This window comes from Colletes latitarsis, chromosome 14 (assembly GCF_051014445.1).
Source record: "Colletes latitarsis isolate SP2378_abdomen chromosome 14, iyColLati1, whole genome shotgun sequence".
NCBI lineage: Eukaryota > Metazoa > Arthropoda > Insecta > Hymenoptera > Colletidae > Colletes > Colletes latitarsis.
The window spans coordinates 27,544,192-27,570,246 of NC_135147.1; the positions used below are offsets into that span (position 1 = coordinate 27,544,192).

The window sequence follows — 26,055 nt, forward strand, 5'->3', positions numbered from 1 at the left end:
TCGCCTGCGAGCCAACGTAGTCGATACTCCCAACCGAATTTGCCCACTCTCCTAATATCTTACGATAGACGGTCGGGCGGTGGTTCTCCGGATCGTCGTATCAGAATGTCCCAGCCAACTCTAAACTCCAGCTTCAGCGGCATTAATTTTGCCGGGATGAATCGCGTTGGCAACAGGCTGTCTTACATAAGTCTCCGAACAGCAGCGTCCGGAGATAACAGCGTAAACGAGGAAAAGCTGTCGGCGCCTAGAGTGCACGGTGGTAGCTCGAGAGGAAGTTTGACGATGGAGCAAAGTACCTCGAGACTATCACAACCGGACGTTAGACGATTCGTGTTGCGGCACGAAGTGCCAGCTAAACGGGAACGCCTCTCTCAGCCGACTCTGGTAACCGGTGATTACCATCCAGGTCGCGGCCAACAGAGATTGTCTCAGCCGTGTCTGAGCACCGAAAAGGAGCTCAATCTACCCACCATGGTATTTCATTCCCCTTCTCCGCCGCCTATTAAGCATAAGAGATTCTCCCCGGCCATACACGCCAGCCAGAGGGACCGTCTCTCACAGCTGGATTTCGGCGCGAAGTACAGAAATTTCAAAGAGTCTGCTACGACAAAATTTAACCGGGATCGATTCTCGATACCAGAATTGGAGACGCAGAACGATCTCCGACTGATAGCCGGCACTCCGAAGCAAAGGTTTAGTTTGGACAGCCAGCTGACGCGAAATCAGGACGTAACACGGTCTAGGCTGCTGCCGATCGCCAGTTCCCCCATCAGCGAACACCAGCAGACCAAAACCAACGAACCGGCTACACCAATATCCGGGAGTAAACTCAAGAGCCCCGCGAAGGAAGGCCTTGGAAGCGTACTTGTAACGACCACTACTCCGATATTACCGGCACACGAAAGACAACTTTTGTCGTCCGAGCTGCTTTCGATCAAGAAGAACTCTATCGCGACAACCACCAGGTTGAGCAAAGTTCCCTCGGTGTTGCCGATTCACACCAGAGAGAGGATGTCTGTGCCCGAGATAAGAAACTCGAGTTTACGTCGGTTACTCGATCCGCCGACCAGACAGAGGCACAGCATCACGGGCAACTTGAGACAGAGCATCATCTCTCCGCTGAGGCCTCTCGACTTTGGTAAGAAAACACCGAAACATTTGTTCGAGGAAGCTCTGGAAAGATTCAAAAGAGACGAGAAGGAAGAGAATCGAAAAAATGAAATGTCCAACTCGGAAACTATCGTCGATATCGTCGACGGGCCGAAACACATACAAAAGCATTATTCGTATACGTACGAGAACACGGACGAGACTTCCACGCTCCTGGGGAAACTAAGCGTATCGGCGATACCGAAAAAGAAATATCTGGAAAGTAATTTTGACGAGAACGAACAAGTAATCACGACGGTGATTGAAACCGACGTACCGATGATAACGGTCAGTCCGAAGTACGTGAAAAAATCAACCTACTCGAGCGAGACCCCGAAGTGGATCAAGAAATACTTGGAGAACGAAAGTCCAAAAGTAGGGAGAAAGGCAATTGTTAACAAGGAAAAGAACAGCAGAAGGAGCAGCCGGAGGAAAAGCTCGTTAGAGTCGATGGAAGGTGAAAAAGTCGTCAAGAAAGTTCGCTCAAAGTCGGTTAGCAGCGGCGAAAGAAGCCCGATGGTGAAGAACATCATTTCGCAGCCTGAAACGAAGAACATGAAGAATACGTACGTGAGGATTCTACCCTCGAACAATGCTGTGCGTGAAAACAAATACGAGGTGAAGGTAGAGAACAACTGGACCGATGGAAATATTCATGGATACTATGGAGACGAGTGCGATGACACCGACTCCGACGATTCCACGTCTATTTAAGTCAAAAGAATGATATACTGACACAAAATTAACCGGAAAGGCAAAAGAAGGAAATGCAAAAAAAGCAGAAATAAAAACTTCCGAGTCCGACCGGACTGAACTATGACATTTACGAATTGGTGCAGCTAGGAATTTACCAAAAATAAAAAGAATTTTCACGTTCTGTACTTAAACCATTTAAAGGCTATGAATTTGATAACAATTGATATTTTCACCAAAATAGTTACTAAATATGGATCACGCACAAAAAGACATAGTTCGACTAGCCTAAACACACACACACACACACATACACGAGAGCGAAATAACGAAAGTTAACGAGCCCAAACTGAAATATTTTCTCATATTCTTGTATATATCGTCAAGACTAACCGGCGTAGAGATTTGCAAAAGAAGGAATAGGTATATGTATATAGATAGGATGTTCCATTTTTCATAAGCACCATAAATATTTCTACTGCTGTTAAAAATATGAAAATTGCACGCTTCTGGTAACGGCGAAATCATTTAATTATTCATCGTAAATGAAACATCCAGTACATATTTATAACGAGAACCTCTGGATCTCAATGCGTTCATTCAAGTCGAGCTGGGGAGTGTTGTTTTTATCGACGTAAAACTAAGGTACCTTGTAAATACTCGAATTGTATTCGATTAAGCTCACATCGCTAAATGTTTACGTATAGTTCATGAATTTTGGGAAAAGTTCAGAAATATAAATTTCTATTTTACTTTCATTATAATTTTTCAACATTTATTGTTGTGAACGAAAGGCCCGAGAAACTGTATTCTGGCCATGTTATCAGTATATAAAAAACGTTAACCAAATATGCCACTTACGTTCAATTACCGCGATTTTATCGTATGTGTGCTGAAAAATTGATATTCTTTTTCGATACTAGTCATCAATGAGATTCATATGTAAATACAGGAACGATTTCAAACACCTATTAAAAGTTGTTGCATATAACTAAACATGGTTTCAAGTCTTATGAAAAAATAATTATAAGCATTTGTCGAAACAATAATATTTGGATAGTCTTCTATAAAAAAAAAACTTTGTACTCTCCTATGAGGTTATATTACCAAAGACTCGTTAGTCGTATGAATATTATATAATGATACACATTGTAATATTATGATATTATAACATCTAAACATATTGGTGTAATGTTATAATATCGTAAATTCAGTATGAATGTAAAAATCAGTTTATTGTTAGTGTAAAAAAATGTTAGTTCTTTATGTATGTCGTTTAATATACGATAAAAAAAAGTTATATATATACAGATAAAAGGCAAAATAAAAAATTTCACCAATTTCTCCATATCCCTTTTCTACAACTAAACCGATTTTTATAATTGATGGCTCATAATGACAGAAATATTATAAATATTATTTCTGATCATTATTTTAAGTCAATTTAAATGCACTTTACCATCTACCCAGGGAAACTTGAGTTTAACTATTAGTACTAAAATGTAATTAACATAAAAACTATATAAAGTGTATTTAATTTTTAACAAGGACAAGTTGTCTATACGTTGTTTATCGTATTGAAAAGAAAAGCAGCATTTTATATTTTAACACTTACACCTTGTAGTTTTTGGTGCCAAAAGAAATGAAAAAATAAATAAAAATATGAGCATCAAGATACTCTGCATCGCATAATTCGTATTTCTTGACAAAGTGCATCTATTATAAAATTCTTGTATTTACATCAAATTAGGTTTGGCAGTTTGCTTTAACAAACTTGAAAAATACATGCAAAAAATTTTCTTAAGTTGAACAGTATGTACGCACTATGAATGCAGCAAACCACAACGCATTTTACATTTACCTGATTATAATACATCCATATTTGGATAATTACCTCGCAACTACTGAACTGGTTTTCTGGCAAGTTTCATTATCGATAAAAATTATTTGTATATTTAAATCTAGCCTTATAAAAATTATATCACTATTGTAATTTGAACACGATGGAAAGATCAGGCTAGTTTGTACAATTACAAGATAATTATAATATTAAATATAATATGCTATCAAGTAACAACCTTGTTATGAAGACGATGTTCTTTCAGACACGGCATTGAACAAAAACGATTGAAATTGTATTCGAATGGAATCTGACCAGCCATATCTACAGCACATTGGAAACATCGTGAAATCACGGTGTAATCTTGCTTTAAAACACGTTGTTCAGCACCTAATACTCTCTGCAATAAAAATATATGAAACTTTTTAATGAAACAGTTTAACGCTAGAACTACTAAAGCAATCAAAATGGTTTTCTCGCGTGCCTATCGTTTTAATTTCTTTGGTACAAATAAATACACTATAATTGTCGGCAGTGTTAATAGCACTAAATGAGAAAATGTCATCTCATACATATTGAAACACATACCTTTTCTCTATCACTGAGACTAAGAAATTTTTGTTTCGCATCTTCTTCTTGCTTCTTAAGTTCAAATTCTTTCCTTTTCACTTTTTCCTTTTCTCGTTTTATTTTCCTTTGTTGCTTCTTCTTTTCTAATTCTTCTTGTTCTATTTCATCAGTAAGTGGCCCAGGTATTTGAGACTTCAAAGCAAATAATACCAATACTTAATGGTAAGTGACAATAATATTTTGATGAAATAAACAATGAAAAATTGTAAATAAATACCTTACTATAATTAAACTTGTGAGGATTGGAACCCATAAACCTTCTAAAAGTATTTCTAGTTTCCTTATCATTCGCAGCCGCATATGGAGTTTGAAGCTTCTTATTTTTATGACTTGGATCAGATCCAATTTCTAATAATTGCCTAAAATAAAAGCATCTTGTAACCGATTTTTTAAAGTAAAAAAAATTGTATATTAATCCAATGCCAATTTACCACACTAATTTTAGATGACCACCAACAGCTACCACGTGTAACATCGTATTACCATCCTCGTTAGGATCATTTACTAATTTTGTCACATCGTCCATGCTTATAACCAAATTATCTTCAATAGCTGCTTCTTCTTTACTTTGTCCTTCCAATTCCATATTTTTTTCTACTTCTATTAATAAACTGTTGATAACAGACGACAACATTTCATTGTCACCCAATTTGCATGCAGACCATAATTTAATCTTAGCACTAGCTAGAACTTCGTTCATCGTATAATCTGAAAACATACATTTTTTAATTCAATATATGCTGAATCAAAGTAACTAAATGATAAAAGTTACACGATAATTCACCATCTTTCTTTGATTTCTTTCTTTGTCGACGAGATTTCTTGTTCTTCATGTATCTTGGCACAGTGTCTTGAAAAGCAAGTAAATGTTCATTGAATTGTACTTCTAATTCGTGTTCAGTCAAACAAACATCCAATGGAATATTAGCAGTGCCTAATTGACTATCTAGTTCTGATTCTGAAGATGATTGTGCCAATCGAGCAACAATATCTGAAAACAATCAAATATTATGATTCGCTTGGTTATTAAATAATATATATTTGAAAATTCGTACCGGGTAAAGGGCGGCATGGGCTCTTTCTTGGTTTTGCTCTGTTTATATGAGATCGTGAATTTTTATGTTGTCTTTCAGGAGAACATTGTACAGATGCCTTAATTTTATCACTGTCTTGAAGATTACGCCCATTATTAGCAGTATTTGAAACATAATCTTTATTTTCTATCTTCTCCAACATTTCACTAGATACGTCAACTCTTGAAACTTTCTTCCTAAGTGGTTGACGCGGCGAAATAGGAAAAGAATCCGTAAAATCAGCCGCAGAACCTAGGATACGAAATAATAAGATGAAACTGATAGGATTAAAATGTTTACTTTTAGTTCTGATTACATACCATAGATTTCCATGGTACTCAGTATATCGTACACTCTTTTAACTTCGCTAAATGTTGCTCTACGAGTAGGAAATGGCAATGGTCTTAATCTTGAATCATTTTTATCTAAAGGAGGATTTTTTCCTCCAAACAATACAGTACGATTGTATGGTCCAACTGCTCTGTATAAAATTAGAGAGGAACTATTAACATAAGATGACCATGATTCAAGTATATCTTGTACATGCTGAAAAATAAAAGCATTTTAATACATATTTACAAATAGAATAATATTCAAGTTAATAAACAGTGTACCTGAAGAAGGGAAGCTTCGTTATAACGGCGCAAACTAGATCCAGCGCTTTTCGTATTTGTCATTGTACGCGAACTTTGAGCAAATCCTTGCTTTGCTCGTACAGTGTAAGAATGAAACGTTTTGTGCACAATGGGTTCTCCATCTGAAGAAACGAGATACTTATTTACGTAATATATATATATATATATATATATACATTAGTATATGTATACTTCTACATTTTGTTATAAAATAACATTTATACCCTGGAATACAGCTGCAGCAAAGTGTCCTCCACCAATCATGATAACCGTCCATGTAGTTTTCCTCCCACTGCTTAATGCTTGAGCTATCATCTCATTGTCTACCTCAGGAATTTCCTAAAATGTAATTGGATCTCTCCTGATCTGGCAAGTATAGACACGCCAAGTGATTCTAACAAAGTAGATTAAATCACAAGATAAGATCATAGACAAGTATGTCTGTGCTTATACAAAATTGGCTGAAAAACTATATCTCCTAAGCAATACAAACGAACGGACCTTCTTGCTATGTAGTAAACACCTATATATGCTAAATATATTTCCATCATCATTCTCAAAGAAGACTTTGGAATGACGACTTGCAATGGCTAATAAAGTTTCAAGTTTTTTTTCTTTTATAGTTTCATCACAACATTCTGCATCTGAACTATCAGAAATTGATTCTGTGCCTCTTGCTTTCTTCTCTATTTTTTTGTTCTTAATAATAATGCATTTACTATCATAATTTCCACTAGGTGAACTGCCTGTCTCCAAGATATAAGGGTCATCTTCATTTTCTGACTCTACATCACTCCCAGATAGACTTGAAACATTGCCTATAATATCAATAATATTAAGTATTCTATGGTCAAAGACATATTCTATGCAAAAAATTTACATTTTCATTGCTAAAATACCTTCATTGGCTAAAAGATCAAATTTATCTTCACTAATGGGTTTCAATCCATTTAAACGCTGTTTCAAATTATATCTATGCCAATCTAATTTATAGTGAAGTCGCTGTTGAGCTTTGTCTTCAAATATAGTATTGCAAAATGAACAACTCAATGAATCTGACACAACTAAATCATCAAGTTGATTTAATACTTTTTCAGTTTCTGAAACTAAAGTAATAAAACAATGTTTTTAATGTTGATGTTTCTTAACAACATACATTTGCATATCACATTTAAAATTATATTCAATTGTTTATTATGTTTTTGAAATTCATTAAAAAAACATGTTTTAACCTTAAATATACGGCCTTCATTGACGAAATAGTTTAAAGTACACAGATATTAATCGTGTCAAGTTGATGACGTAATTACACGACAAAGTAAAAGGATCGAAGTTCTTAAAGCATCTCTCATTGTGAAAAACATAAGCACGTAATGCATAACTCTAATCATAGCATTGTATACAAACATCATATAACACGGTAAACAATTCGGATAAAGAAAAACGTTCCAAATATAATTACCAGATGATGACCGCGATTGCATACATTGTGCAACTTTGATTCCTCTTGTAATTCGGTTAAAATCTTCCTGATTGTATATTTTAAACATTTGATGATCCATTGTTAGTGTTGTACTCGTAATATTAAACTGAAAACAATATTTTTATCAATATTCTGAAAAAAGAGATACGATAATCATTTAAGAAAAATAGTACGGTGATAATTCCATACGCGCGAGTAGAAAAATTGACACGAACAGCACTCCTACAGCCTACTACTGCTTACTAAGCCGAAGTCGGAGTGTAGCCAGATTTGGCATAATTGAGTGCATGAACGTCGACACTAGTAACGACGAACTTCCTTAGCGTGTAACGGAGACATGATCTACCAACTTTACCGTTCGAACCATGTTACGTACGAAGAATGTTTATTTTAAGGAAATTTTTTAATTAAATTACAAAAATGATTGTAATTAACCCCTGCAACCGAAAATAATTTTTCTAGAATGATTTGAAATATTTTAACATCGCCGAAAAATTTGTCTACTTATTCGAATTTTTTTCTCGAAAATGCGTAGTTAAACTCTGAAAGTTTATAAATTAATTCCAGGAAAAGTGTAATTAGTAAATTATCGAGCAGTGGTTCATTGAAAGCAGTGATTTATTACAATATATATTGCGGCGCCAAATAGTGCCGAAAACTGTGTAAATAATAATAACAAGTTTTTTAAAGTGTTCTTAATTTGATTCATATTATATTCTATAATTATAATAATTACTAAAGAGCTATGGCAATACATTGTACACACACATAACATCAAGAGGTACCACATATAATACTTTATGTTTGGCTATCCAAAGCTTATACTACTTTATTAATAAATACGAATTTTACAAATATATTATCAGTCTTAAATAATGGGAGATTTAGATAGTACAAAAAATAAAAATTTAACTGGTGATAATATGATTTTGTACTTTGCTACATTTTGTGTATATTAAGTATTACATGTTATAACCTTGCATATTATGCTTTTAATAGAATCTAATTAATCATGTCCTTTTATAACATAGAATCTTATGCACACGAAATTTTTGTTCACTTTAATGTTAATGTAAGTTATTTGTAAGATTAACATTTTTCTTATTTTAACATATATGTTGAAGAAAATACAACTTTTCTATTTGAAAATATCTTGCTATACAGAGGCATTATGCAACTGAGGTAAATTATGTCTCACATTTCATAAGAGATAGACAAACATTGTTGAGGAAAAAATTGATGATATAAAATAAAATCATAGAAAAATAGATATTACCATATCATATTAGAATCCAATAGCCCTGAAGATGCAAACTATAACGTTTGCGAAACGTCGGCAACGAACTGAATCTAGATACTGCATTCATCTGAAAGTCATGAACATTAGTAATATTACTGTATCATTTATCTTTTCCCTCAACAATTTTGTTCTATCTCTTATCAAATTCGAGATATAACCCACCATAATTGTACAATGCACTCTATATACAAAACTTATTCCTACCATGTAAACATTTTTTTCTACAAAAAATATTGAATTTTTCATAACATAAATTACCTATCTTAATACTTAAAGCCCATTGTTAAATTAAATATGATAATAACCAGAAATAGAACAAATTTAAAATAATATTGTTAGTTAACATAAATAACAAATAAATATAATTAATGAAGAATGTTCTGTGATAAAATGTTTTGTGAATTGCACCCACATTCCTAGATTATGACACTTTTAATACATTAAAGACACATGTAAATGAAAATTAATATTCCATTCAATAATCCAACTAAGTAATTCATTTGTATTCCCGATGCCCTTGGAAATCTGAAAAATATACAATAGATGTTAATAGATACAAAGCAGATTTGATAATCAATATTTACAATTATGATTATTTCACATAAAAACTTACCCTTTGTTAGAAGGACTAAAAGGGGAAGGTGGATTGATACCAGGAACACTGCTATCATTGTAAATTATAAACCAAGTAAAACTCATCATTATGAGACCACTCATTGCTGCTTTTATCAGCCATCCATATGATTTAAAGACCAATGTCATAACATTTACATCGTCATATTGACTAATATTAACAAACTTTTCACTCATAGCTGTTAATTTTTTTATGCTGAATTGTGATGCATCAGGTGACAAATCAAATATATTAGAGATGTTTGGAAACGTAGACATCGTTGATACTATATATTTAGAATTATTTTCTAACTGCAAAATATTCCCTAAATAGATGATATTAAAATGTCAACACTAATGATATTTACAATATACTTCTAAACATGCAATTTTTCAACAAACTGACTTCCTGAACTTGCTTCAACAATTTATAAATATGAGTTATAAATTAAGAATAGTTTGAAATTAAAATATATTAAAATAATATTTAGGATATTAAAATAATGATTAATAACTAATTTAATATAATATAATATCAACTAAAGGACACTATTTTGCATTATACGTGACAATTTCAATTAATTCAAATCACAGCAAATGCAACGTATATTGACAAACGGAAACTCCACAAAATAAACTCATTAACAACATGAATAGTGTTATTATATTTTATCAAAGCGTGCCTCACCGTAATTGACATATAATTTTCCCAAAACGATAGATAACGACATTATGAAGAGCAAACAACTAAAAGTCCTCTCGTTTATTTGCAATTTGTTCCATAACCTCACGGGAGCCGTGTAATTTTCATTTTGCACTAACTTATTATTTCCATTCAAATATAAATCTGACTTCTTCTCAATCATCTTGTGTAGCTCCATTATGGGAAAGAAATACACGTTTCAACCGATCACCCAGAAGACTATAAATAACAAAAAATACAAATTGTCAAAAATAACAGTGAATAATAATGTGTATATAAATACATGAGATACATAAACTGGTATGCATAAACATTACGCTCTATCTGCGCATGCGCCTCGAGAAACCTGCCTTTTCAGGGCTGTCACAACGTCACAACAATTTTTTCATCTTATTAACATAGAAGTTACTTAACTTCGTACTTCTATTTTCGATTTTTAACAAATTAATATAAATTAAAAAATATGTTTCAATAGAAAAACTACTCAACGCATTAAAATGTTTACAAATTACGTGAATATTCGATAGTAGACTGTATGTTACTCTGAGACAACAGTTACTTCCTTTTATCTATTTTCGGATAATAAAATACATTTATGAAGTCATATATCTAATTTGCCACTTTAACGAAGTAGATAACAATAAGTATCGTTGTAACGTTACTGTAAGCGTTATGACCTTATGGAGGGGCAAAAGATAGGTTGCAATTGGTTGCAACTTTCAGTTAATCGCATTCGTTATTCGCTTGGCACTAAGGATAGATCGCAGGAAGGAGCTGGTCTCCGACACGCAACGAATTGTGTATACACTTATAGTTGTATGAAACCATAAATTTCACAAGTGCATGTATTATTGGGAAAAAAATGGCAGTGCAAGAAGTTGGTATCGGAGATTTGGTTCTTTTGAATGAGATTACTGTGGAAAAGGTTGTAGACAACTTACGAATCAGGTAAGGTCATATAATAGTAGCTAGTAACGAGAAAATTGGCGGGAATTCAGGAAGGGCAAGTTTCCCTTTTCTAAAGAAACGTGACAGGCGTCTTACATGAATCTGTTGATTTGTTGATACTTCATGGATCATCCACCAAGAGGGCGTGGCTAACCGTATATTAGCAGGTGGTTCAAACGATCGATGTATTTAGATTTGATCTTGACCCACAAAAGTTTGTTGAATTGAAGTATTGTAACGATACATCAAAATCATTGTCAATCAATAACATGTTTCATTTAGTCATGATTTCGTTACATTTATCTATATAGCAGCCATGAGTTCACATTTCTTCATATATTTTTATACTTATGTAAAATCCATAATCTATAATAGATCTTTAATTATGTTTCTGTACAAAATAAATTAGTAATATATGTTAAAACACAACTCTTAGTTTTATAATAAACAATTTTTAAGGCTTATCAGAGTCTATATTCTATGAGTCATCGATTTCAGTTCGTATACGTATATGTACCATGCAGTCCGTTCGATTGTATAGCATATACATATTTAATTTTAGACTATTCGGTCTTATGCGTACATGCAAAATGTTTCTTAAATGAGGATTATTTCATAAGGGAAAACGAATGTTTATTGTATTTTAATATATATTAAATATTAATATATAAATATACTTCTTAATTGATTTAGTGTAAGCTGCTAATCATTGTTGATTTAAACACGATAATCTGTAAATAAAACATATATTTTATTTTTAACGAAGTTCATGATACGAAGAAAACGATATGTTTAAAAAACAAATATAGATGATTTATATTGCTTATTATTGATAAACTAGATAAAGTTTATCTTTCACAAATAGCAGCTAATTCCTCTAACAGTATTGACTTGTACAGCAAAAAAAGCGATAACGTCTTTTTGTTATGTCATATATTTTCAAAGTAACTTTTATAAATCGTTTACTTACAATTTTGTTATTATTTATATGTGATTGTTTTAGATTTAATGGTGGCAAAATTTACACATATATTGGAGAAGTATGTGTCAGTATAAATCCCTACAGAAATATAAATATATACGATGCTGATCATATTAATAAATATAAAGGTAAATAATTATGTTCAATAATTATTACATTACATTAAATATGTTAATTTCTAACTATAATATTTTTAATGCTTATATTTCAGATAGAGAATTATTTGAAAACCTACCACATATTTTTGCAATTGCTGATGCAGTGCATAGAGAAATGAAGCAACAAGGTCGTGATACTTGCATAGTAATAAGCGGCGAATCAGGGTCTGGCAAAACAGAAGCAAGTAAAATTATTATGAAATATATTGCTGCAGTCACAAATTTAAGTGGCCAGCAAGAGATAGAAAGGTATAGATATAAGTCATTGTCATTTGTCAAGTTGTAGGTCACTGTACATTACTTTAAGCAAGTAAAATTACAATAAAACAATTTTGCTTGTCTTTAGGGTTTTATATTTATAGCACTTAAAATTATTTTTTCTTGTATGTCAGAGTAAAAAATATTCTTATTCAATCGAATTCCATATTGGAAGCATTTGGAAATGCAAAGACAAATAGAAATGATAATTCGTCACGATTTGGAAAGTATATGGATATAGATTTTAATTATAAAGGAGATCCAATTGGTGGTCATGTTACTAATTACTTGCTGGAAAAGTCAAGAGTTGTATATCAACAAAATGGTGAACGTAATTTTCATTGCTTTTATCAGGTATATGCTGGTAATTCTATTTTTTTAACATTGTTGCTTAATATTGTTTGAGATAAGCAAAACACTTTTTTCGATATTTATAGTTATTGAATGGCTGTAGCGAAGGAGAATTAAATAAACTACGACTAGTACGAGATCCAGCTGCATATTTCTATATTGGTGCTGAAAATTGCAATAAAGCAAGTTCAACTGATAAAAGCGACTACAAAACTGTTACCTCTGCTATGTCCATTCTTGGATTTACACAAAACGAGATGCAAACACTTTGGAATGTCATTGCTGGCATACTACATTTGGTTTGTCATCAATAAAATTGTAAAAAAAACGTTCGTTAATTTACTTTTTACATGAATTTTTGTTTCACGTAGGGTAATATTACCTTTAAACTTGATGAGGACAAACTCTTTATTCAGAACAAAGGTGCTTTAAATGATACAGCAAATTTGTTTTCCATTAGCCCACAGGAATTAAGTACTGCTCTTACACAAAGAGTAATAGCAGCAGGTGGAGAAGTTATGCAAAAAACTCATACTTCGATAGAGGCAGAGTATGGAAGAGATGCTTTAGCAAAGGTAACATTTCTAAATACTGTATATATTAATTATAAGAAATTATAAATTGCATTAAAAATTTTCAGGCTATATATGAAAGGTTGTTCACTGAAATTGTATCTCGTGTCAATACCGCAATTAATGTAAATGATTCAGAAAATTTTCAAAGATACAGAACAGTTATTGGAGTACTTGACATATATGGATTTGAAATATTTGATATAAATAGCTTTGAGCAGTTTTGCATCAATTATTGTAATGAAAAATTACAACAACTATTCATTGGTGAGGAAGTTGGATATAAAATTATATTATAAAAAAATAAAACTTACATTTAATGTTTTAGAATTGGTGTTAAAACAAGAACAAGAAGAATATAAAAGAGAAGGGATAGCATGGCAAAATATTGATTATTTCAACAATCAAATAATTTGTGATCTAGTAGAACAGCAACATAAAGGAATTATAGCAATTATGGACGAAGCCTGTCTTAATGTTGGCAAAGTTACAGATGAAGTTCGTTTTCGTATCTTATTGGTAGTAATGAAAGAAGTTACTGTTATTTTATGATAAAATTTTTTCAGATGCTCTTGGAAGCTATGGATAAAAAGTTACTCGATCATAAGCATTATTCCTCTCGACAATTGAAACCAATGGATAAAGAACTTCAACATAAAATTCAATTTAAGATTAAACATTATGCAGGAGATGTAATATATAATGTAAATGGTTTTCTAGATAAAAACAAAGATACGTTATTCCAGGACTTCAAACGTTTACTTTACAAAAGCAGTAACCCAATAATTAGTAAAATGTGGCCTGAAGGTGCTCAAAATATTTTTAAGGTATATGAATAAATGAAATGTACTATCGCACATGAACATTAAATGCAAACTTCCTCTTATTTATATTTACACTAACTTATTTCAGACAACAAAAAGGCCTTTAACAGCTGGAACACTCTTTCGTAATTCCATGATAGCTCTGGTTAAGAATTTAACAAGCAAAGAACCGTTTTATGTTAGATGCATAAAACCGAATGAAGTTAAATCACCTGTCGTATTTGACGAAGAAAGAGTAAATCATCAAGTACGATATTTAGGTCTCGTCGAAAATATATTAGTCAGACGAGCCGGTTTCGCGTATCGTCAACGATATGATATATTTTTAAAACGGTATTGGTGTATTACAATTACTTGATGACAAAATTAATTGTATTGTATCACTAATAAAACTGTCTTGATTAGGTATAAAATGATATCTCAATACACATGGCCAAATTTTAGAGGTGGTAATGATAAAGACGGTGTCCGTACTTTATTGGATGAAAAAGGCTTTGGTAATGACGTTAAATATGGTCACACTAAAATATTTATACGTTCACCTCAAACACTTTTTGCGTTAGAAAAGGTTTGTCAATTAACATTTATGTACGATTATGCATATTAAGAATGGTATTTTCAACTCCTGTTTATTTACAGGCACGTAGTGACTTGATACCGGGTATCGTAATATTGCTGCAAAAACAATGGAGAGGATATTTATGTCGTCAAAAATATAAAAAAATGAAAGCTGCGCTAGTTATAATGGAACACTATCGAAGATATAAAATACGTACTTATATTAATGAATTGGAAAAGATTTTCCGAAATGCAAAGACGATGCGAGATTATGGCAAACGTTTAATTTGGCCCCATGAAAATTTTGCCATCACGCATATACTACTTGCTTTGAAGTTGATGTATGAGAGATGGTGGGCATGGATGATTCTTAAACTTATCCCAAGAGAAGATTGGCCACAACTACGGTTAAAGGTACATGGTGTTTTATACTATTATTGCATGCAAGTATATTATACATAATGAACCAGAATGTAACAATTGTTATTTTTAATTTTAATATAATTTTAGATGTCTGCGGGAATAGTTCTGCGTTCAAAACGACAGTATTGGGGACAAGACAGGCGATGGGAAGGAAATTATCTCTCTAAACCGGACAAAAACCCTCAAAGCGATATTTTTAATTCTTCAATAAATAATCTACGCAACACTGATCATTTCAAGACTGTTTTATTCAGTGCATTTATTAGGAAGACTAACAGGTTTGAATAGATGGTTGTATTGTATATTTGACGCATTCTTCTAATTTTTTTATAAATGAATTGTAGATTTAATAAACCAAAAGATCGTGTACTAGTAGTAACAGAATATGCGATATATAAGCTTGAAAGCTCTAAATGCAAAAGTATGAAGAAAGGTATGCCAATAGCTGAAATTACTGGATTAAGCATATCGCCTGGAAGGGACCAGCTTATAACAATTCATTCAAATCGAGGAAATGACTTCATCATGTCGATTATTACTAATGACGACAAAGTCGGAGAACTCGTTGGTATTTTAAGCAATAGATATAGTCAGTGAGTATATATGAATACTGTTAAATAGATTTTTCGAAATGAAACTTTAATACTACGTATTAATGTGATATATTTTATAATAGATTACGTTCAGCTGATCTACAAGTTACAGTGGATGTAAAATTTAAATGTATGTTAGGGAACAAAAGTAAAGTATTACGGGTAGAAGTACATCCCGAAGTTCATGAACCAACGTTCAAAAAAGATGGTGATAATATTATATTTGCAATTCCACCATCGATTGGGATAATTGATGGGTGTGCCAACACAAGGATTCAAATTAGAACAGCTAGTTAAAATAATATTTAAACTGCTCTTTTAGTATTCCATAGTGAATACTGAAGTTCAATTATTTTTAACGCTTTTATAGAAACATTTTTGAAGCTTTTATTCGTGTGTTTTGAAGATATTCTTAAGCATTTTTTAATGTACAAATAATATTATGTTAGGAATTGAAACAATTGAAATGATAAGGTTGTGAATAATGAACCAGATAATCAAATGATGACTCAAAGAATTTATGAGGCTTTCGTGCCCCGGTATCGTACAGTTTTTACTGTCGAGACTTTCATCCGAAAGTGACTGTATGGAAAGGATTTGTCACAATTAATGTCTAACGAAATTAATTTTCATTTGTAAATACGTATTGAAATATATTCATTCGGAGTAATGCATATTAAATTACGAGTAATGGCATTACTTATGTGAATAATTTCTAAAATATGAAATTGAAACGATACGAAGTTTTTCCGTTTGAGTGACTGATGTGATTATGAGAATACATGCGAAAAGTGCCAAGCGACTATTAAACTTAAACTTCAGCAAAAAAAAATCTTTAAGTCTTAAAAAAAAAAAAGGGGGTTGGGGGGAAATCCTTATTTGATACAGTAGCCTTAAATGTTCTTCACTATTGTGGCCTTCTACTTAAAGTATTTTTGACCAAGTATTTTTACATTATCGTAGGAAGTTTGTACACCACATCAAAGTATAATAAGATATTTGTAAAATATGATTTATATGAAAGTTGCTATTTGCTTTTCAAAGAAAATTTTACCGTTTATAAATATGTATTTGAATTAAATAACTAAAGATAATCAAGACTTTATTGTTAATTGAAAGTTTGTCATTATATAGTTATCACATTTAAAAATGTCTAATTACGTTAATATTTTATATTTTAATATAATTATAGTAACTTTCAATGAAAGCGATAGTAATGCTTTATATTTGAGAAAAGAATATAAAGCGCTATACACGTTGTAAAATGGTGCCATTGTTGAAAAATAAACATATATTTAAATATTTATGTGCACTTACGTTTTAGAAAAAAACAGGCTATTCATACATTTTACCATTAGTTGTAAAATGAAAATCTCCTGCCTGTTATATTTTTTATTTTTAAAGTGTAATAGAATACATTTTTTATACAAAACAATTGTATAATCTAATCGAGGCGTTGATATAGATATATGTACCCTAATTCTTTGGGTGGATTTTCAGATAATGCAACCTGCAACAGATGATTTATATAAGCGTATTATTAAATTTATAAAATGTATATTTTCAGTACATACTTTGTCGTCATTGTATATCACCCATCGATCATCTTTTAAAAGATGACACACATAATGTCCTACCATTGTCGATGTTCCCATATGCGATATAAAACCCACCAACTTATATTCTAAAACAATAAACAATTATAGAATTTCAAGAACAAAATGTATACATTGTTCAGAATGACAATAAACGTACGATGACTTCCATCTCTAAATATTTCCTCGGAATGTCCTGACTCATCTTCAATTTCTAAACCATCTAATTCAGCTTGATGACTAAAAATCCAGTCCGCAGCACGTTCTACATTGTTATCGGTCGCTTTAAGAGCTTTTACTGCTTGTTCTCTTGTAAAATCCATTCCCATGACCATTGCCACAGCATCTTCGTTTGCCACAAATTTATCTTTTTCTAAAATAAAATATACTAAATTATTAGAAATGTAAGACATGAAAATTTTACAAAATCAAAACAACGATACTTCACCTGGTTTCGCATCAATACCAGGAGGTACAAAGGGATCCGCAAGATCTGAATCGCCAATGTGATCTATTAACCAGTCAGCGGCAGCTTGAAAACCACAATTTTCGGTGAAGTATAGAGCTTTTTTGCAAGCTTCTGGTGGAAATCCTATACCTATTAACTTATTCAATAATGCGGAATTGTAAACAATTGGTGGAGGTTCAGAACCAGCTGTTTCTGGTAATAATTCTTCTGTGGGTTGCAGACCATTACCCCGTAGAGAACTTAAATCCAACATATCAGGCATTTCAACTGCTACATCTAACTTAATGGGCGTCCAATCTTCTCTTACCGTGAATTTTTTTAAATGAATTAATAAATAATCTGGAAAACTGGCAAGTCTAGTTGTTCTGTAAAAAAAATTTCATTTATTGATTGTGTACTGTAGAAGCTATACAATTTATTACTTACTTTTGTGCTGTTGTCTTTTCATTCAATGCTGAACTATAAAATTGTTCCACTGTTTCAGACCGAATAAACGTTTGCAGGCAAGATGAAAGCTTTATACGAGGCCTAACCAATGTATTTGAGTCTAATGTCTGACCTTTTGCTTCAGTTTCCTTCTTTAAAGCTTCATAAGCTGCAACTTCTTCCTACATATAAACGTGTTCATTAAATATAACGTATACATACATACAAACTTCGTTTATAGAAACCTATTACCTTATTTATTGCAGTTTCTAAAGGTATTGGAAGCGGTAAAAGGTATTCTGGACGATAGTTGTACTTTACTTTTTTAGAACGACCGCACTGATACCTTTCCTCAACTTTGAATTTAAAACAATCGGTAGGATTCATTTTGTGGCGACAATGACGCTGTTGGATTAATACACTGATATTAGTATCATAATTTAAACTTAATATGAATTGATATAATAAAATAAAGCAATCTGTTTGTTAAGCACTTTGTCAAAAGTATAATACTCCATAAATTACATGAATAACATTTATTAGGTGAAGGAAAAATTCTTGCGCATCTTGTTGCCGATTTGAAGAAAATCCGGGATGCCCACGACCAATCAAGGACTTGAACATCCACGGAGAAATACCTTGGCGCAATTCCTCCTCATTATTTGTTTTTGGTGGTTCTGAATATTTACCAGACAGCAAACCAATTCCAAGTTTGGCCCTACAACATCAATACCTCTTATTGGACACAAATTAAAATTCTCTTTTAGATGTTAAATAGTTCATATTCTCTTAACTCACATCTGAACATTAAAATCATTTTCTGGGTCAGTGTAACTTTCATGAAATATCTGTGGTGCACAATCTACAAACCTGAAATTAATTTTTAGTTACTACATAATTAATCCTCTTATGAAGAAAGTCATGTAACTTTATTTTAAGACAGACAGATATTATAATTATTATTATAATAGCCTTTTAACTAAACCTTTTAACAAAGTCTGGAATCACAAATAACATTTGCATGGTACTATTTAAATAACAAGAGTTTCCCAAGTTTGCAAGTCCTGTATATCCAGGTCCATATAAAGGTGTTAATTTACTTGCTGCTTCCTGAAGTGCAACCCATTCACCAAATCTGTGATTGAGATCCAATTCTAGTTCTACCATAGATTTATCAGTTTTCTCCATTTGAGCAATATTTATACCCCAATGAGCTAAATGCGATATTAAATTTGGATTTTCGACCATATCATCTTCCACATATGAAAACACATCTCCTTTTCCTTCTTTAGTCAAAGTTCCTAATTTTACAGCTAATGGATAACCAGTGGCTCGATAATGTTCAACCGCATGATCATTTCCTCCTGTTCCATCATAAAATTTACGCCCACAAAGAATACTACCATCGGTTAAATTAAGCCACAGATTTTGAGTAAGATCACACTTTTCACATTTCCATCCACTTGGAGGTATTTTCTTTCCATTGTCTAATTGTTTAAGATCTGCTGCATGTCTGAAGATTTAATATTTATAAACAACACTGACAAAAATATATTTACATTAATACTTTATGTTCTCACTTTGAAACCTGTTTTCTTTCTCCGTCCCAGGATCCAAGCAGTTCTTCTACTTGTGCTACTTTTGTCGCAGATTCTGCCTTTAATACACATTCAACAATAAATTCCACCTGCAAAAAATTTCATATAACTTGTATGTTGCTTTAATATTTTGTTGGATTTTCATGTCAAACATACTATTTTTGGTAAACCATCTGTTGGGAAAGGTATTGTTTCAAAATCTGGTAGAATAACAATTTGGTAAGATTCATGATAAATATATTTTTGTTGATCTGGTATAAACCCATCGGGTGTTCCTATAGCTAGTCTTGTAATTTTTTTATCAGGCCCATCTCCTTGATGTTCAGATGGAATCTATAAAAAGACAATATTTTGTCATGAATTATACGTTCATTAAAATAAATATACAACAAACACAATATTTTATAATGGTACATCTTTTTTAAACATATTCTTTTTAATTTAACAACGATCTACCTCTTCCCTTCTTCGTTTAATATGTAGAAATACAGGATTCTTGGTTAATTGATAATAACGTTGTACGTGATCCTGGCCTAATCCCAAAAATGTGGATAAACTGACGTAAAGACCAGTACAGGTATCCTTCAAGAGAAGCAATGAGTAAAATCATTACGTCGTTGTATTACCGTATCTAACTATACAGTTGTCATAATATCTTACTGGAGTGTCGAAAGAATAAACACATTCGTCCTTATATACTCTGTCGCTTTTCTGAGGTAAACGACATGTAAATAAATGCCTTATCAATCGTTCCATGGTAAATAAAAAATAGTCGCTATAAAACCAAGAAGAAATGACTTTGATTACAAAAGGTTTTCTTCTATGGCGTTGTAAATAAATCTATTTGGATATTGCCGGTTTGTCGTGTGGATGAGTGATCTCGTTTCTCAAATCGCGCATATCATCGACGCACTGTGTTGCCAAACGGGCCGGGTTTTCTCGTGCATGCGCGTTAAAAACATCAGTAATGTGCTTTATTTGATTGAAAATGGGTGTCGTACGAACCCTTGTTTCATTTTTTCTGGAAATTACATAAAAGTTTTTGAAAAATGAATATTAAGCATGATGTAAAATAAGATACGGTGTGTGTATACACCTTCCTTATATAAAAATAATTTTTTTACTTATAAAACAATATGAAATGTTAGAGAATTTATAGAAAATAATCATAAAAAAGATAATAAAGCAAGATGAGATGTTGAAATAAATATGTAAAACGTCAGTATTACTTAATAAATAATACTAATACCGATATAGTTACTTTAAATGTCCTGACCTATCATACCTGTTGCTGCCGTGTGCAGAAACCCGCCAAAACAGTTTCCGGTTTCCATGACATTGAATATGTACGGTACTGTTTTCGCTGCGCATGCGCAAAAATAGCGGCTTATCTAGCAACACAGTCAATGCAGAATAACATACAGAGGCGTCACTTCACCGTTTTTGCGAAACTAAATTTGTATGCGCATGTGCGCAAATTGACCAATACAGGTCAATGTGTTAAACTACCGCCTTTTTCGTACATGTGTGTTGAAAATTTAGTAAAGTACTTTGAACTAGTAAAAAAGAATGACATATGAATCCTACTTTTGTTGTTACCTAAAAATTATTGGAACATCAATAAAGAACGTAATGTTTCAGTTAAGGTTTCAGTTACCATGTCACTATCCACTCAACTTATTACGACGTATGTTGTCCCAAGTCTCGAGTAGCGCACATTTAAATTAAATGTAAATCGAGTAAGTATCTACACTGCATACGTTGTAAAGAAGAAGAAGGGGAAATCGGTGCTAGTAATTATTGGTAACTTTCCCCTTAGATGATACAAATTATTATAAATCGGACCGTGTACTCAATTATAAACGTTTAGAATACTTGAGCACTCGACCGAACATTCCCTATATGCACTTTGTCTATAGTATATGATAGTAACTCTATACTATCATATAAACATATGGCGGCAGTTGCAAGCAGTGTAAGTTGCAATTGCAAAAGTGTAAAAATAAACAATAGTGTAACATCCTCTGTCGATGTAACATTTATACATTGTTTTTTATGAACTTCATTTTACATGAGCTGAAAAAATATTATATTTCTTTAACTCCTATTATTTTACTGTGAATAATGAAGTCTTTTAAACAAAAACTGATATGTAACCTGTAAACGTGATGCTTGATCTAGGTTAAGATTCAATCATTTTATTTACATTTTACTCTAAACATATGGCGGCAAACTTCATTTTTACACATATTCTTATTGTTAACAGTTTTATTTGATACAAACCCGCACTGTACTTGAATTGATTAGTGTACAAGTATGAGGACTAGAAAAACATTTGCAATTCTTGGAGCAGGTTTAATTTTAGCCTGTTGCATTATGATATATTTAATGATGGATCTAGCACTTTTTCCACCTGGACAAGCATCCAAACTTTCCGTTAACGATGTAAGTCTACAATACGTATAATATGTATATGTATACATGTTAAATAAAATCTCTTATTGTATGTTTTTAGAATCAGTGGTTACATTTTGAAAACCGATTAGCAAAGCTAGAAAAAGATTTTAATAAACATCATGAAGCCATGAATGCTTTGCAGGAAGTAGCAGAAGCAAAAAATTTTGTTCCCATAGCTCACTCTATAAATCGTTATAATCATTCTATATCTTCAAGTTCCTCCCATTTAGGAAAAGTATTTACATGTAATTTTAATATACAAAAAGTACCAGAAGTAGATGTACAAATGTTAGTGATGTACAAACAATTAGAGTTTGATAATGTTGATGGTGGAGTTTGGAAACAAGGGTGGGATATTACATACGATGATAAGCAATGGCATCCAAATAGAAAGTTAAAGGTTTTTGTAGTACCGCATTCTCATAATGATCCTGGTTGGCTTAGCACTTTCGAGAAATATTATACATTTCAAACTCGAAATATATTAAATAATATGGTTAAAAAATTAGTAGAAGATAGAAGACGTAAATTTATTTGGGCAGAAATATCATTTTTTCAACTTTGGTGGGAAGATCAATCTAAGACTACACGTAATTTGGTTCGACGTTTAATTCATGATGGCCAGTTGGAAATTGTATCAGGAGGATGGGTCATGCCTGATGAATCTGTCTCTCACTGGATAGCTCAACTCACGCAACTTACAGAAGGTCATCAGTGGCTAAAATATAATTTAGATTACACACCAAATTCAGGCTGGGCAATTGATCCATTTGGTCTTTCTCCGACTATGCCATATCTTTTGAAGAATGCTGGAATGAAAAATGTGCTGATACAAAGAGTTCATTATTCGGTTAAAAAAAAATTGGCTAAACAAAAACGTTTAGAATTTCGATGGAGACAATTATGGGATAACGATGGATCAACAGAAATATTTACACATGTCATGCCATTTTATAGTTATGATGTGCCACATACTTGCGGCCCAGATCCAAAAATATGCTGTCAGTTTGATTTCTTTCGACTTCAAAGTTTTGGATTGATTTGTCCATGGAAGGTAGCTCCGCGAGCTATAACTAAAGCAAATGTTGCAGAAAGAGCTGCTCTTTTGCTAGATCAATATCGCAAAAAAGCTCAACTTTTTAAGACAGATGTAGTATTAGCACCACTGGGAGATGACTTTAGATACACTCATTTTACAGAGTGGGATGCTCAATATACCAACTATCAAAAACTTTTTGATTATATGAATCAAAATCAACAAATGAATGTTCAAATTAAATTTGGAACATTAAGCGATTATTTTGATACAGTTAGGGAGAAGTATAATTTAAGTGAATTTCCTACTTTGTCTGGAGACTTTTTTACATATTCCGACAGAGACGATCATTATTGGAGTGGATATTATACATCAAGGTATACTTAAATGCATATTGATTATAAATAATTATCAACAAATATTTATTAAGTGCATTTTAGGCCTTTCCACAAACGACTAGATCGTGTATTATTAAGTTTACTGAGAGCATCAGAGATATTAAATACCATAGCTTGGACTAAAGATCATAATAAATTAGTAGAAGGCACTATTGCGCAGCGTTTAAGCAAAGCAAGGATGTGGCATTCTTTGTTCCAACATCATGATGGTGTTACTGGAACTGCTAGAGACGAAGTAGTTATAGATTATGCGAAAAAAATGATAATTGCCTTAAACAATTCAGCCCATGTACTTCAACAATCTGTAGTACATTTATTGAAAACTTCTCAAGAATTTACAATCGATACGGACGCTGTGTATATTTCACTCGATGAATCTAGGTTCGAACGAAATTCTATAACATTTTTGGAAATTACAATTTTTATCTTTGTTATTTTTAATATGTAAAAGATTTACTTTTTATGTTAAAGATTACGTCATACTAGCGCTGGAGACAAACATATACTTACATTAGGAGATGAAAATCCTTTGAAAAAAGTTATCTTATACAATTCTCTTCCAAGACAAAGGGTAAAAGTTCAAACACTAATTATTTCAACACCATTTGTCAAAGTCACAGATCGTATGGGTCAACCAGTGCAATGTCAGATTTCTCCAATTTGGATTGGTCCTGCTGCATTAACTGCTGCTAGATATGAGTTATCGTTCCTAGTAACAGTACCTGGATTTGGTATTACAACATATATAATTCATACTCTATCTAAATCATCATTTCCACAGTATGATACTTTTCTACTCAGATCTTTTCACAGTTATTCTAGCAATTTAATATTTCAATTTTTATTGTATATAGGGATGTACATCTTGCAAATGTGACTGTTTTTAACACGGATGTAAATCTTCCAAAAATACCTGGTTTCAATCAAATTCAAGTAATACCAAATGCCCAAGAATTTTCGATAACACAGCGGCCAGAGTTGTCGGCATCTTTTGGAAAATCAGGTCTCTTAAAAGCTTTGAGGGTCGGTAACACAACATTTCCCGTTCATTTGGAATTTGTCAAATATGGTACTAGAGGCTCCGGTAAAGATAAAAGTGGAGCCTATTTATTTTTACCTGACAAACCAGAACCAGATTTAGTATTTATGGACAATAAGTGTATTGTACACTTAATAAATGGACCCATTGTATCTAAAGTATTTGTAGAATTGGCACATGTACGTCATATTTGTACATTGTACAATTCTTCCGGTGGCGATGGACTTGGATTACACATACTTAATGAGGTTGATATATCAGAAACACAAAATTATGAACTTGCTATGAGACTGAGTACAGATATAGCATCAGGTGATCAATTCTTCACAGATTTAAACGGGCTTAATGTAAGTATTAAACGATCAATATTTTATTATGTATACGTAAATAGAAACTAATAAATATATTTAAAATCATAATCACTGTTTAGATGATTAAACGCCAAAGGTTTCCAAAACTTCCTACACAAGGAAATTATTATCCAATGGCAGCAAGTGCATATATAGAGGATAAAAAAGTTAGATTAACAGTAGTAACGGCACAACCATTAGGCGTAAGTTCTATGGCATCTGGACAAATTGAAGTATGTATTTAATATTCGCGCCGATTTAAATAGAAATAAAACTGTTCTAATACTTAAAATACTTGTATATAGATTATGCAAGACAGAAGATTACTTCAAGATGATAACAGGGGATTAGGTCAAGGTATAACCGACAACCTGTTGACAAATCATTTGTTCATGTTTGTTCTTGAAAAGAAAAAGCCTCTTTGTCAATTTTCGTCACCGGCAGCAAATCATCCGGCAGGTTTATTATCGCTATATGGTCATTTAGCATCAGAAGAACTGTTACATCCAATAATTGCAATGCATCCGCAAAAGTTTTTACCTTTTGATCTAAATGCACATTTTTCGCCTCTTCGTTATGATCTGCCTGTAGATTTAAGTATCGTTAGCTTCCGAGTGTTTCCTATCCCCGAAGGAGCCGGTAAGGGTATTGGTATGGTTTTGCATCAAGCTGCACTAGATATGTGTTGGAATGACAATTCTTATACACGGTATTTCAATATTTCTAAATCTGGAGAAGTTGATTTAACAAAGTTCCTTAATTATATAGATAATTGGATTATTAGTAAAGCTCCTCTTACATTCCATAATGTAGGGCCATCTTTGAAGTCACCCATCATTAATTTATGTCCGCATCAAATATTACCAATTTTATTTCATAAACCACAATTTTAAGTTTTA

At 32.3% G+C, this 26,055-nt stretch overlaps 6 protein-coding genes across 8 annotated transcripts; 3 read left to right on the forward strand and 3 right to left on the reverse strand.

The window, feature by feature from the left end:
* Positions 1-104: 104 nt before the first annotated feature.
* Positions 105-2,603, forward strand: LOC143350164 (uncharacterized). The gene has a single exon (XM_076782072.1). It carries the CDS (start codon positions 106-108, stop codon positions 1,864-1,866), a length of 1,761 nt encoding a protein of 586 aa, XP_076638187.1. The 5' UTR covers position 105; the 3' UTR covers positions 1,867-2,603.
* Positions 2,604-3,089: 486 nt separating this feature from the next.
* Positions 3,090-7,775, reverse strand: LOC143350161 (tRNA endonuclease ANKZF1). Of its 2 annotated transcripts, none has more exons than XM_076782062.1 (13): positions 7,696-7,775; positions 7,486-7,612; positions 6,923-7,129; positions 6,525-6,841; positions 6,248-6,362; positions 6,003-6,145; positions 5,709-5,934; positions 5,371-5,640; positions 5,100-5,306; positions 4,747-5,023; positions 4,538-4,674; positions 4,274-4,470; positions 3,090-4,085 (listed from the first exon to the last, which is right to left on the reverse strand). In XM_076782062.1, the coding sequence occupies exons 2-13, from the start codon at positions 7,583-7,585 to the stop codon at positions 3,912-3,914; spliced, it is 2,370 nt and encodes a 789-aa protein (XP_076638177.1). In that variant the 5' UTR covers positions 7,586-7,612; positions 7,696-7,775; the 3' UTR covers positions 3,090-3,911. The 2 variants fall into 2 exon arrangements, with proteins under 2 accessions (XP_076638177.1, XP_076638178.1); XM_076782063.1 differs by having other exon boundaries at positions 3,093-4,085; positions 4,274-4,447; positions 4,533-4,674.
* Positions 7,776-8,110: 335 nt separating this feature from the next.
* On the reverse strand, positions 8,111-10,420 carry LOC143350167 (uncharacterized). The gene is made up of 3 exons (XM_076782077.1): positions 10,107-10,420; positions 9,420-9,744; positions 8,111-9,331 (listed from the first exon to the last, which is right to left on the reverse strand). The coding sequence occupies exons 1-3, from the start codon at positions 10,297-10,299 to the stop codon at positions 9,247-9,249; spliced, it is 603 nt and encodes a 200-aa protein (XP_076638192.1). The 5' UTR covers positions 10,300-10,420; the 3' UTR covers positions 8,111-9,246.
* Positions 10,421-10,631: 211 nt separating this feature from the next.
* Myo31df (Unconventional myosin ID) lies at positions 10,632-17,078 on the forward strand. The gene is made up of 15 exons (XM_076781447.1): positions 10,632-11,069; positions 12,073-12,179; positions 12,263-12,458; positions 12,602-12,821; positions 12,905-13,117; positions 13,190-13,393; positions 13,459-13,657; positions 13,719-13,888; positions 13,957-14,217; positions 14,303-14,547; positions 14,620-14,782; positions 14,854-15,186; positions 15,283-15,473; positions 15,540-15,788; positions 15,872-17,078. Exons 1-15 carry the CDS (start codon positions 10,984-10,986, stop codon positions 16,083-16,085), a joined length of 3,051 nt encoding a protein of 1,016 aa, XP_076637562.1. The 5' UTR covers positions 10,632-10,983; the 3' UTR covers positions 16,086-17,078.
* Positions 17,079-17,161: 83 nt separating this feature from the next.
* Positions 17,162-20,846, reverse strand: Usp5 (ubiquitin specific protease 5). The gene is made up of 13 exons (XM_076781448.1): positions 20,537-20,846; positions 20,333-20,458; positions 20,033-20,209; positions 19,859-19,965; positions 19,264-19,791; positions 19,077-19,148; positions 18,804-18,996; positions 18,531-18,683; positions 18,279-18,460; positions 17,832-18,217; positions 17,544-17,756; positions 17,363-17,472; positions 17,162-17,298 (listed from the first exon to the last, which is right to left on the reverse strand). The coding sequence occupies exons 1-13, from the start codon at positions 20,630-20,632 to the stop codon at positions 17,233-17,235; spliced, it is 2,409 nt and encodes an 802-aa protein (XP_076637563.1). The 5' UTR covers positions 20,633-20,846; the 3' UTR covers positions 17,162-17,232.
* An 876-nt stretch (positions 20,847-21,722) lies between these two features.
* Alpha-man-iia (alpha-mannosidase 2) lies at positions 21,723-26,049 on the forward strand. Of its 2 annotated transcripts, none has more exons than XM_076781946.1 (8): positions 21,723-21,851; positions 22,143-22,321; positions 22,392-23,746; positions 23,810-24,148; positions 24,239-24,547; positions 24,622-25,153; positions 25,237-25,389; positions 25,462-26,049. In XM_076781946.1, exons 2-8 carry the CDS (start codon positions 22,193-22,195, stop codon positions 26,047-26,049), a joined length of 3,405 nt encoding a protein of 1,134 aa, XP_076638061.1. In that variant the 5' UTR covers positions 21,723-21,851; positions 22,143-22,192. The 2 variants fall into 2 exon arrangements, with proteins under 2 accessions (XP_076638061.1, XP_076638060.1); XM_076781945.1 differs by having other exon boundaries at positions 21,730-22,057.
* Positions 26,050-26,055: the final 6 nt, after the last annotated feature.

Bases quoted from the DNA above. Each gene is read 5' to 3' on its own strand.
- LOC143350164 (XM_076782072.1), top strand. From the start codon at position 106: ATGTCCCAGCCAACTCTAAACTCCAGCTTCAGCGGCATTAATTTTGCC.
- LOC143350161 (XM_076782062.1), bottom strand. From the start codon at position 7,585: ATGGATCATCAAATGTTTAAAATATACAATCAGGAAGATTTTAACCGA. The intron at 7,130-7,485 runs GTAATTATATTT...TTATTACTTTAG, and splicing joins GCAATCGCGGTCATCATCTG to TTTCAGAAACTGAAAAAGTA. The intron at 4,675-4,746 runs GTAAATTGGCAT...CTTTTATTTTAG, and splicing joins GGTCATCTAAAATTAGTGTG to GCAATTATTAGAAATTGGAT.
- LOC143350167 (XM_076782077.1), bottom strand. From the start codon at position 10,299: ATGGAGCTACACAAGATGATTGAGAAGAAGTCAGATTTATATTTGAAT. The intron at 9,745-10,106 runs GTGAGGCACGCT...TCATCTATTTAG, and splicing joins AAAATTATATGTCAATTACG to GGAATATTTTGCAGTTAGAA. The intron at 9,332-9,419 runs GTAAGTTTTTAT...TATATTTTTCAG, and splicing joins TTTAGTCCTTCTAACAAAGG to ATTTCCAAGGGCATCGGGAA.
- Myo31df (XM_076781447.1), top strand. From the start codon at position 10,984: ATGGCAGTGCAAGAAGTTGGTATCGGAGATTTGGTTCTTTTGAATGAG. The intron at 13,394-13,458 runs GTAACATTTCTA...AAAAATTTTCAG, and splicing joins GAAGAGATGCTTTAGCAAAG to GCTATATATGAAAGGTTGTT. The intron at 13,658-13,718 runs GTGAGGAAGTTG...TTAATGTTTTAG, and splicing joins ATTACAACAACTATTCATTG to AATTGGTGTTAAAACAAGAA.
- Usp5 (XM_076781448.1), bottom strand. From the start codon at position 20,632: ATGGAACGATTGATAAGGCATTTATTTACATGTCGTTTACCTCAGAAA. The intron at 19,149-19,263 runs GTTTAGTTAAAA...AATTAATTTCAG, and splicing joins ATTCCAGACTTTGTTAAAAG to GTTTGTAGATTGTGCACCAC. The intron at 18,997-19,076 runs GTGAGTTAAGAG...TTGATGTTGTAG, and splicing joins AATGATTTTAATGTTCAGAT to GGCCAAACTTGGAATTGGTT.
- Alpha-man-iia (XM_076781946.1), top strand. From the start codon at position 22,193: ATGAGGACTAGAAAAACATTTGCAATTCTTGGAGCAGGTTTAATTTTA. The intron at 25,154-25,236 runs GTAAGTATTAAA...ATCACTGTTTAG, and splicing joins CAGATTTAAACGGGCTTAAT to ATGATTAAACGCCAAAGGTT. The intron at 25,390-25,461 runs GTATGTATTTAA...ACTTGTATATAG, and splicing joins TGGCATCTGGACAAATTGAA to ATTATGCAAGACAGAAGATT.